The sequence below is a fragment of the Panulirus ornatus genome, chromosome 35 (genome assembly GCF_036320965.1).
Source record: "Panulirus ornatus isolate Po-2019 chromosome 35, ASM3632096v1, whole genome shotgun sequence".
NCBI lineage: Eukaryota > Metazoa > Arthropoda > Malacostraca > Decapoda > Palinuridae > Panulirus > Panulirus ornatus.
Genome location: NC_092258.1, coordinates 11,713,454 through 11,725,668, shown reverse-complemented (window position 1 = coordinate 11,725,668; position 12,215 = coordinate 11,713,454). Strand labels below are relative to the sequence as shown.

General features: G+C 39.4%; 1 protein-coding gene across 3 annotated transcripts in view; it reads right to left on the bottom strand.

The window, feature by feature from the left end:
- The window catches only part of RNaseX25 (Ribonuclease X25), a 38,342-nt gene continuing 26,127 nt past the window's right edge, over positions 1-12,215 (bottom strand). For all 3 annotated transcript variants that reach the window (XM_071683051.1, XM_071683049.1, XM_071683050.1), the window contains exon 7: positions 1-7,043. In XM_071683051.1, the coding sequence (XP_071539152.1) occupies positions 6,902-7,043 (142 nt within the window). In that variant the 3' untranslated portion in view covers positions 1-6,901. The remainder of the gene's footprint in view (positions 7,044-12,215) is intronic.

Sequence of the window (12,215 nt, the reverse complement as noted above, 5' to 3'; positions counted from 1 at the left end):
CTCTATCCTAAAGAATACAACAAATAGCATAAAAGATGCACACAGTTGTTGAGGACTTTGACTCTTAAATTTAGAGGATGGCAACTGCATCAATATATATTTGAATTCCCTGACATTAATAAGCTTTTATACATGTTGATAGCTTAATAACATGAAAGTTTTCATTTAATCAAGGCAGCTAACAAAAAATATGAAATAAAAAAGACAAAAATGGAGCCATTAAAACCTGACAGATTTAAGAAAATAGTTATTCACACCTTTTTTTTTGAGATTCACTGAAAAGACCGATACAAGTAGACTTCAAAAGTGTAGTAAATCAATAAGACATTTATATACCTTTCATTCTGCAGCTATGGTGTGAGACATGATCGATGATTTATTTATATATATATATTTGTTACACTTAATCGCTGTCTCTGGCATTAGTGAGGTAGCACAAGGAAACTGATGAAAGAATGGCCCAACCCACCCACATACACGTATATACATAAACGCCCACACATGCACATATACATACCTATACATTTCAACGTATACATACATATATATGCACAGAGTATTTTGAAGGTTTGTTGAATGTGTTTGATGATAAAGTGGCAGATATAGGGTGTTTTGGTCGAGGTGGTGTGCAAAGTGAGAGGGTTAGGGAAAATGATTTGGTAAACAGAGAAGAGGTAGTGAAAGCTTTACGGAAGATGAAAGCCGGCAAGGCAGCAGGTTTGGATGGTATTGCAGTGAGAAGGAGATGGAGTGAGTATTTTGAAGGTTTGTTGAATGTGTTTGATGATAAAGTGGCAGATATAGGGTGTTTTGGTTGAGGTGGTGTGCAAAGTGAGAGGGTTAGGGAAAATGATTTGGTAAACAGAGAAGAGGTAGTGAAAGCTTTGCGGAAGATGAAAGCCGGCAAGGCAGCAGGTTTGGATGGTATTGCAGTGGAATTTATTAAAAAAGGGGGTGACTGTATTGTCGACTGGTTGGTAAGGTTATTTAATGTATGTATGACTCATGGTGAGGTGCCTGAGGATTGGCGGAATGCGTGCATAGTGCCATTGTACAAAGGCAAAGGGGATAAGAGTGAGTGCTCAAATTACAGAGGTATAAGTTTGTTGAGTATTCCTGGTAAATTATATGGGAGGGTATTGATTGAGAGGGTGAAGGCATGTACAGAGCATCAGATCGGGGAAGAGCAGTGTGGTTTCAGAAGTGGTAGAGGATGTGTGGATCAGGTGTTTGCTTTGAAGAATGTATGTGAGAAATACTTAGAAAAGCAAATGGATTTGTATGTAGCATTTATGGATCTGGAGAAGGCATATGATAGAGTTGATAGAGATGCTCTGTGGAAGGTATTAAGAATATATGGTGTGGGAGGAAAGTTGTTAGAAGCAGTGAAAAGTTTTTATCGAGGATGTAATGCATGTGTACGTGTAGGAAGAGAGGAAAGTGATTGGTTCTCAGTGAATGTAGGTTTGCGGCAGGGGTGTGTGATGTCTCCATGGTTGTTTAATTTGTTTATGGATGGGGTTGTTAGGGAGGTAAATGCAAGAGTTTTGGAAAGAGGGGCAAGTATGAAGTCTGTTGGGGATGAGAGAGCTTGGGAAGTGAGTCAGTTGTTGTTCGCTGATGATACAGCGCTGGTGGCTGATTCATGTGAGAAACTGCAGAAGCTGGTGACTGAGTTTGGTAAAGTGTGTGGAAGAAGAAAGTTAAGAGTAAATGTGAATAAGAGCAAGGTTATTAGGCACAGTAGGGTTGAGGGTCAAGTCAATTGGGAGGTGAGTTTGAATGGAGAAAAACTGGAGGAAGTGAAGTGTTTTAGATATCTGGGAGTGGATCTGGCAGCGGATGGAACCATGGAAGCGGAAGTGGATCATAGGGTGGGGGAGGGGGCGAAAATTCTGGGGGCCTTGAAGAATGTGTGGAAGTCGAGAACATTATCTCGGAAAGCAAAAATGGGTATGTTTGAAGGAATAGTGGCTCCAACAATGTTGTATGGTTGCGAGGCGTGGGCTATGGATAGAGTTGTGCGCAGGAGGATGGATGTGCTGGAAATGAGATGTTTGAGGACAATGTGTGGTGTGAGGTGGTTTGATCGAGTGAGTAACGTAAGGGTAAGAGAGATGTGTGGAAATAAAAAGAGCGTGGTTGAGAGAGCAGAAGAGGGTGTTTTGAAGTGGTTTGGGCACATGGAGAGGATGAGTGAGGAAAGATTGACCAAGAGGATATATGTGTCGGAGGTGGAGGGAGCAAGGAGAAGAGGGAGACCAAATTGGAGGTGGAAAGATGGAGTGAAAAAGATTTTGTGTGATCGGGGCCTGAACATGCAGGAGGGTGAAAGGAGGGCAAGGAATAGAGTAAATTGGAGCGATGTGGTATACCGGGGTTGACGTGCTGTCAGTGGATTGAATCAAGGCATGTGAAGCGTCTGGGGTAAACCATGGAAAGCTGTGTAGGTATGTATATTTGCGTGTGTGGACGTATGTATATACATGTGTATGGGGGGGGTTGGGCCATTTCTTTCGTCTGTTTCCTTGCGCTACCTCGCAAACGCGGGAGACAGCGACAAAGTATATAAAAAAAAAAAAAAAATGTACATATATACACATGTACACATACACACTTCCTGCCTTCATCCATTCCCGTTGCCACCCCACCACACATGAAATGGCACCCCCCTCCCCCCCTTGCGTGTGAGAGGTAGCGCTAGGAAAAGACAACAAAGGCCACAGTTGTTCACACTCAGTCTGTAGCTGTCATGTGTAATGCACCGAAACCACAGCTCCCTTTCCACATCCAGGCCCCACAAAACTTTCCATGGTTTACCCCAGATGCTTCACATGCCCTGGTTCAATCCATTGACAGCATGTCGACCCCAGTATACCACATCATTCCAATTCACTCTATTCCTTGCATGCCTTTCACCCTCCTGTATGTTCAGGACTCGATCACTCAAAATCTTGTTCACTCCATCCTTCCACCTCCAATTTGGTCTCCCACTTCTCGTTCAGTGATATACCAAGATATTCTCTTTAATGTGAACATAATGTGATTGCTTTATTTGATGCCCATTAAAAGTTACTTTATCAAACTTTACCAGCATGGGCTATTTCATAGACCTGTGTTCATTATTATAAGCCAGGACTCCAAAGTTTAAACAAAACATGTAGAGACTATCCCATACTATAAGGAAACTGTTCCAGAGCCAGAACAATATTTAGCTCTATGTCTCAGACATTTTGATTCTTCCAAGACTAATTCCATGAAATTTAAACAATCAGGAAAAGAATATGTTTCTAAACCCTGAGGAGAGACATTTGTTGAAAGATGAAGCTCTGGAAGGTAGATTTACAAGAATTACCGATGTAAGGAAGTAATCTTTCAAAGGACAGCTAGTCTTACATTAAGAGTGTCTGAAATATTCCTACATTAAGAGTGTCTGAAATATTCCCTTCCAACCATAAGAGAATTATCAAACCCTGGACCCCATATTAAACCCTGGACTCCATTTATGGGGATTTTGTAGCTTCAGGGATGCACTTCACAGAAGTAGGGAAATGATGGACTCAAACATTTTTGTTAAACCAAAGAATCTATTGCTATATATCTAAGTAGGATACAGCTCTGTATGTGCACTCAACAACGTTTCCGTCAAACCACATAACAGCTAAAGCTAAAAAGTAATATCTAAGCTAATGAATTATTTTATCAATGCCTTACCATATTATCTGTAGACCCATATTGTATATATGGATAATGAAAGTCCTTTAACCAAGTCTGAAATATTATTCATGGACTTTCCATTTTGACAGTGACTACGTTACTGGAGACCATTTTGGCTGAATTGTATAGTTTTTACAAGGCTGAACTACTTACCTGTATCATTATCCACAGAGAATGATTATCGTATTTGGAAGTACATATATTTTTGAAAAACGATTCTACTCAGTTAAACTTTTTGAAAACGAAGGCATTATACTCACCTGTATGATGATAAACAGTTGCCTATTCATCAACAATACCTGACATGATCATAGTTATTAAAGCCAACATCTCTTTAACCCTTTAATGCCCTCAGACAGATATTTACTCAAGCTGAGAGACACCTCTATACAGGTATTTAAGCAATTTCATGCTTCAGTTTCAAGGCCATGCACTGAGCCTAGGTATTGGCTGTGGCAATAATTTCTCCCCACATTCAGTTATCTTTCAGCCTATGAGAGCACTTTTTGGTGAGTTTTCTTGGGAAAAAAATATAGTGGCTTTTAGCTAAATGTAGAAGACAAGGCAAAAGATGATCCTGAATTCTTTGATGATGATGATGATCTGACTTCAGATTGTTTGCAGGGTGACTTTATGGATACTGACTCTTTCAGTATTAAAAGGTAAACAAAACAAGACAGAAGACATTTTCTAATAAAAGTGAAGGCAGTGTCGCCACCACTCACATGACCTTGACAAAGTTGCATCTGATGAATTTTACAAAGGTTATGCTGTCATGAAAAAAAATCATCAATGAATCACACTGATTATATCAGTGTAAGTAGAATAAACAATAGAACATGCTCAGGGACAACTTACTAGAGAACCATGCCTTACTCACACTTTTTAGCTCATTGTGCTGAAACATCTACAAAACATTTACTCATTATCTAGTGAAAGTAATGATGAAATTTACTTCTGAACTGATTTTTTCATTTTCGTATGGATATACTTGAAACTGTAAGGTTAGATATAGTTATTCACAACTTGAAGGATGTGAATTTCAAGGGTTGGAAAGGAAAACTTATTTGGGATGATAGAGGATAATGAATATTTTGTTTTACATATGTGACACTCAACTGGTTTCAAACAATGAAGTAGATTTATAACACATGATTTTTTCTTATGCTGATCCTCAATTAGGATTATCAGTGTTATCAATAGCTGTCAAGTCAGAAACAGCAATAAAACTTTTGGCTATCCTAGATTTCTGTGCTTTGCATATACAGTAATGAAAGACAAGCTAGTTACTACTGGCCCACCACATTTCTAGAAATACTACACATAGTGTGCTGTGTAATTAAACTGGTTATCCTCTATTTTTACCCCTAATTTGATAACCAGGAGACCCATATCCAATTCAGATGTAAAATCTATAGAACATATTGGCAGTGTATCAACATACTCATATGGAGCACTGAAACCATGAACCTGACACTTTCAATGAAAGATTACTTTCAAGTATTTTCCTGACTGAGACAGGTGCTTAAAGTTAAGTTGGCAAGAGAATGTTTACTCTACATTTTTATCTTTGAGTTGAGTAACATTAAATCTTCGGTCTCCATGAGTGCAGTACAGATATCTGAGGTTTGGCAGTAAGGCAATTCCATCCTTGTTCAATGCACTGCTGTCACAGGAGTTGACAATGGTTTTAATGAACCACAGGTGGTTTATTTTGATATGATAACTTTGGTTGAACTGTTCATCAATGAGCAGTGAGGAGAGGTCTTATGAAAACCTTAATAATCTGTACAAAATATGAGTGAATTACACTCTGACATACAAAGGTAGATGTCAATGGCACATTTTTTGTGTCAGACTCTAGCAACACTAGCTCCAAACTTGATGTGATATGTTACGGAATATCACTTGGACGGTTATGGAACTGAAATGCTGATTCATGGACTGTAGTCACGTTCAGTTTATTTGTATTTTTTCCAGTTAATGACTTCTCTCTCTCTTCCACAATCAAGAGGAGTCATCTGACAATTTCAGTAACCTATAAAGAATCTTTCCAAGCTGTCTTCCTGCAAACTCTCGTTATAGTTAGCAGAAACCTTTGTTGCACTGGACTATAACATTATGCACAGAACCTGATAAGATTCATAAATGAATATCACTTAGACAGTTATGGAAATGGAAAGGTGACAGGTAGTCAAATAAGTAAGAGAAGGAAATATCAGTGGCAGGATTTCGATTGGTTGTTGCCTCCTGCTGGGTGGGATGGTGCTCATTTCAAGTAATTCTTTACGTATACATTTCTAACTAATATTTCGTACGCCTTGCGCAGCAAGATGAGACATACAAACCTTTGGCTTCATTAAGTCTAATATAGAAAAAATGGAGGCTGCAGTTATCAAAAGCTTCCCCCTGGTTGGAATGAAATGGTCACATATAATGATACTGACCATGTTCTGCAGCTCCTTAAAAATAATTTAAACCTGTAGCAGTATTTTTTCACATCAGTCTGCTGTTTCCTGTGCTAGCAAGGTAGTGCCTGGATGCTCACATCCATTCTCTTGCTGTCATGTGCAATGCACCAAAAACCATAGCCCCCTATTCATGATTATGGATTATAATCAGTATCAGTAATATCTTTCATTTGCTAATCACTTGCACTGTACTTAACAACTGGGATTAGATCTCCTTTATTTCAGTTCCTAACCTAAAAGCATACCAGTTGTTGGTGGCTAAAAGCTACACACAGATAATAAAGCTATGGAAGATTTATACACCAACTGTAGGACTGACATCACTCAAGCAATTATTTCAACAATCCTTTCTTTAAGAAAGTGTGAGGAGCATTTAATTATTTAAAAAACACAAATGCTAATAAAATAAACTGCTATACATGCAGGTAAGATTAATGGTAATCTTGCAGAAAATGAAATATGAAATCAAACAGCTTATGTATTCCATAAGAACTCTTGTTCCAAGATCTCGAAAAATCTTGGTAATTTAATTTTTAATGTAACTATACACTTTACATATTTCTGTTTTCCTGTATCAAATATTTCTGAAACAAGACAAAGATGGTAATTTTTTGTAAATTAGAACAGTCTGAAAAAATAAAATGTTTATTTTAATTGTGGCAACTGGACAGTGCTTGAAAAAAGTGCTTCACTAAAATTTAAAAATCCTTAGACTAAAGTGTAATCCACATGAGAGAATAAACCATTAAAAGAGCATGGCATAACCATGAAACACAGGTTGCTTGTGCTTCTTCCCAGCGTTCTGTGTGAAGGTCTACAAGCTTGCGTGGATAGCTATATTCCTTCCCCCCTGTCCTAGAATATGATAAAAGAAAACAAAATGATTAGCTTAACCTTGAAAGCTATTAATTAATGTAATTTTCCTAAAATTGTGTTTTTAATGCATTTTCTACTATTTATCACTCCATCTATATTTTTTTTTTTTATACTATTCGCCATTTCCCGCGTTAGCAAGGTAGCGTTAAGAACAGAGGACTGGGCCTCTGAGGGAATATCCTCACCTGGCCTCATTCTCTGTTCCTTCTTTTGGAAAATTAAAAAAAAAACGAGAGGGGAGGATTTCCAGCCCCCTGCTCCCTCCCCTTTCAGTCGCCTTCTACGACACGCAGGGAATACGTGGGAAGTATTCTTTCTCCCCTATCCCCAGGGATATATATATATATATATATATATATATATATATATATATATATATATATATATATATATATATATATATATATATATATATATATTTTTGCCGCTGTCTCCCGCGTTTGTGAGGTAGCGCTAGGAAACAGACGAAAGAAATGGCCCAATCCACCCCCATACACATGTATATACATACGTCCACACACGCAAATATACACACCTACACAGCTTTTCATGGTTTACCCCAGACGCTTCACATGCCCTGATTCAATCCACTGACAGCACGTCAACCCCGGTATACCACATCGATCCAATTCACTCTATTCCTTGCCCTCCTTTCACCCTCCTGCATGTTCAGGCCCCGATCACATAAAATCTTTTTCACTCCATCTTTCCACCTCCAATTTGGTCTCCCACTTCTCCTCGTTCCCTCCACCTCCGACACATATATCCTCTTGGTCAATCTTTCCTCACTCATTCTCTCCATGTGCCCAAACCATTTCAAAACACCCTCTTCTGCTCTCTCAACCACGCTCTTTTTATTTCCATACATCTCTCTTATCCTTATGTTACTTACTCGATCAAACCACCTCACACCACACATTGTCCTCAAACATCTCATTTCCAGCACATCCATCCTCCTGCGCACAACTCTATCCATAGCCCACGCCTCGCAACCATACAACATTGTTGGAACCACTATTCCTTCAAACATACCCATTTTTGCTTTCTGAGATAATGTTCTCGACTTCCACACATTCTTCAAGGCTCCCAAGATTTTCGCCCCCTCCCCCACCCTATGATCCACTTCTGCTTCCATGGTTCCATCCGCTGCCAGATCCACTCCCAGATATCTAAAACACTTTATTTCCTCCAGTTTTTCTCCATTCAAACTTACCTCCCAATTGACTTGACCCTCAACCCTACTGTACCTAATAACCTTGCTCTTATTCCCATTTACTCTTAACTTTCTTCTTTCACACACTTTACCAAACTCAGTCACCAGCTTCTGCAGTTTCTCACATGAATCAGCAACCAGCGCTGTATCATCAGCGAACAACAACTGACTCACTTCCCAAGCTCTCTCATCCACAACAGACTTCATACTTGCCCCTCTTTCCAAAACTCTTGCATTCACCTCCCTAACAACCCCATCCATAAACAAATTAAACAACCATGGAGACATCACACACCCGTGCCGCAAACCTACATTCACTGAGAACCAATCACTTTCCTCTCTTCCTACACGTACGCATGCCTTACATCCTCGATAAAAACTTTTCACTGCTTCTAACAACTTGCCTCCCACACCATATATTCTTAATACCTTCCACAGAGCATCTCTATCAACTCTATCATATGCCTTCTCCAGATCCATAAATGCTACATACAAATCCATTTGCTTTTCTAAGTATTTCTCACATACATTCTTCAAAGCAAACACCTGATCCACACATCCTCTACGACTTCTGAAACCACACGGCTCTTCCCCAATCTGATGCTCTGTGCATGCCTTCACCCTGTCAATCAAGACCCTCCCATATAATTTACCAGGAATACTCAACAAACTTATACCTCTGTAATTTGAGCACTCACTCTTATCCCCTTTGCCTTTGTACAATGGCACTATGCACGCATTCCGCCAATCCTCAGGCACCTCACCATGAGTCATACATACATTAAATAACCTTACCAACCAGGCAACAGTACAGTCACCCCCTTTTTTAATAAATTCCACTGCAATACCATCCAAACCTGCTGCCATGCTGGCTTTCATCTTCTGCAAAGCTTTTACTGCCACTTCTCTGTTTACCAAATCATTTTCCCTAACCCTCTCACTTTGCACACCACCTCGACCAAAACACCCTATATCTGCCACTCTATCATCAAACACATTCAACAAACCTTCAAAATACTCACTCCATCTCCTTCTCACATCACCACTACTTGTTATCACCTCCCCATTTGCGCCCTTCACTGAAATTCCCATTTGCTCCCTTGTCTTACGCACTTTATTTACCTCCTTCCAGAATATATATATATATATATATTATATATCTTTTTTCATCTTTCATGCTTGTTTGCTGTTTCCTTGGGTATGGCAAGCCTATCAGAATGAATGGAATTGCAGTTGAATTTTTCAAGAAAGGAGCCTATGTTGATGACTGCTTAGTTAAGATTTTTGATGTATGCATGGCAAATGGTGAAGTACCCAAGGACTGGCATAATACCTATGACACTATATAAAGGCAATGGCGTTAGAAGTGAATGTTCAAATTACAAAGGTACAGTGAAATGTCTTTAGTTCGGTATGGTAAGGACTAAGCAATTGCTGATCTAGTGATTTTCCATAAGTACAGAAATGACAATTGCCTAGGATTCTAATGGTTTAGCAAAGCATATATTCTGGAAATGAAAACTAATTCTATTAATAAAGTACAGGCATCTATTCACAGGATTTTTACATGAGAGGGGCACCTTGTTTGATGTACAGGATGCATTCCAGAAAAGTGTTTACATTCATGGACCTCTGTTGTGTAATGATTAACAGTGCTGACCATAATGTATTCATGGGCCCATCCAAGGTCGTGTCTGCAGATGAGTCCACACTGGTTCAAATTCTTGTCACAGTAAACAGTCTACAGTAAACCAACTGTTCATTATTCCCTAGGGGATGGTCAATAAAAATGGGTACCTGGCTTAGGCAAAAATATATATGTTTGTTGAGTATTCCTGGAAAAGTGTAAGGGAGGGTATTGGTTGAGAGGGTGAAGGCATCTTCAGAGCATCAGACTGGGGAGGAGCAGTGTGGTTTCACAAGTGGCAGAGGGTGTGTGGATCAGGTGTTTGCTTTGAAGAATGTGTGTTAGATATACTTGGAGAAATAGATAGATTTATCAAGGGTGTAAGGCAAATGTACGAGTAAGAAGAGAGGAGAGTGATTGGTTCCCAGTGAAGATCGTTCTGTGGCAGGGGTGTGGTGTCCCCTTGGTTGGTTGTTAAATTTGTTTATGGATGGGGTGGTTAAGGAGGTGAATGCAATAGTTTTGGAGAGAGTGGCAAGTATGCAGTCTGTTGGGAATGAAAGGGCTTGGGAAGTGAGTCGTTGTTGTTCGCCAATGATACAGCACTGGTGGCTGATTCGAGTGAGAAACTGCCAAAGTTGGTTTGAAAAAGTGTGTGAAAGGAGAAAGTTGAGAGTAAATGTGGAAAAAAAGCAAGGGACAAATTATTTGGGTTGTGAGTTTGAATGGAGAAAAACTGGAGGAAGTGAAGAGTTTTAAATATCTGGAAGTGGAACCACAAAAGTGGAAGTTGTGTCATAGGGTGGGGGTGATGAAGAATGTATGGAAAGAGAGAATGTTATCTGAGAGAGCAAAAATGGGTATGTTTGAAGGAATAGTGGTTCCAACAATATCATATGGTTGCCAGGCATGGTTTATAGATGAGGCTGTACAGAGTGGTGGATGTGTTGGAAATGAAATGTTGGAGGACAATATGTGGAGTGAGGTGGTTTGATCGAGTAAGTAATGAAAGGGTAAGAGTGATGTGTTGTAATAAAAAGAGTATGGTTGAGAGAGCATGAGTGAGGAAAGATTGACAAAGAGGATATAGATGTCAGAGGTGAAGGGAACAAGGAGAAGCAGGAGACCAAATTGGAGGTGGAAGGATGGAGTGAAAAAAGATTTTAAGCGATTGGGGAATGAACATACAGGAGGGTGAGAGGTGTGCAAGGGATAGCGTGAATTGGAACAATGTGGTATACCTGGGAAGCATGCACTCAATGGACTGAACCAGGGCATGTGAAATGTCTGAGGTGAACCATGGGGCCAGGATATGGATAGGGAGCAGTGGTTCTGGTGCATTACACATGACAGCTAGAGACTGTGAATGAATGTGGCCAGTTTTTTGTCTGTTTTCCAGGTGTTACCTTGCTGAACCAGGGGGTAGCGATGCAGTTTCCCTTGGGTGGGATATCACCAGGAATGGATGAGGGCTAGCGAGTATGAATATGTACAAGTGTATGTAAGTATATGTCTGTGTATGTATGTATATGTACATGTATGGGCATTTATGTATATATATATATATATATATATATATATATATATACAGGAAGTGAAAGCTTGTCTTTTAAAATGTGTCAGGTCATAATTATTGGGAGACACATGAGAGGGTGGACGGTTACAAAGCTTTGAGGTGTAAGGAAAAAAGTTATCAAAATGGCCCACCCTTGAGTTGCTAATGGCCACATAGTAATCATATTACACAGCAGCTTGCTGAGTTTTGCATGATCTAGCTAGTGGGGGGGGGGGGGGGGGGGGGGACCACAAGAATCCAGCTCTTGAAATCAAAAACAAAAGGCATATGTATAGAGAAGGGAACCAACATTGTGGCATAAGGCAACTGGATCAAGTTTTGAAGTTAGCTTGGAAGAATTTATATATCAGGCCACTTTCAACTAAACTGTCAAGTAAGGTTGCAAAGTTAGAATCACCTCAGATGTGAAAACAGTACTACACACAAGGATGGAGCAATCCTCTGTATAAATAGAGCAAATGTTTGGAAGAAAAGAAATTTTGACACCTAACAGGACTCACAGTTTCCTAGAGGCAAACTTAGTTGTTTCCATAATATGGGGTTTTCAAGATAAAGTAATGAACATTATACATTAAAATACAGTACTGCATGATATGAAAAATGGTACTTTATAATAAAAATTCTGGTAAGCATTGTCCAATGGTGCTCTGGGTACAAAGAATCAAAATAAAGTGAGTCCATATGCAGTAAATTACAACAGTTTGTAAGTTTTTTGTAACAGAGTAATTTCAATGC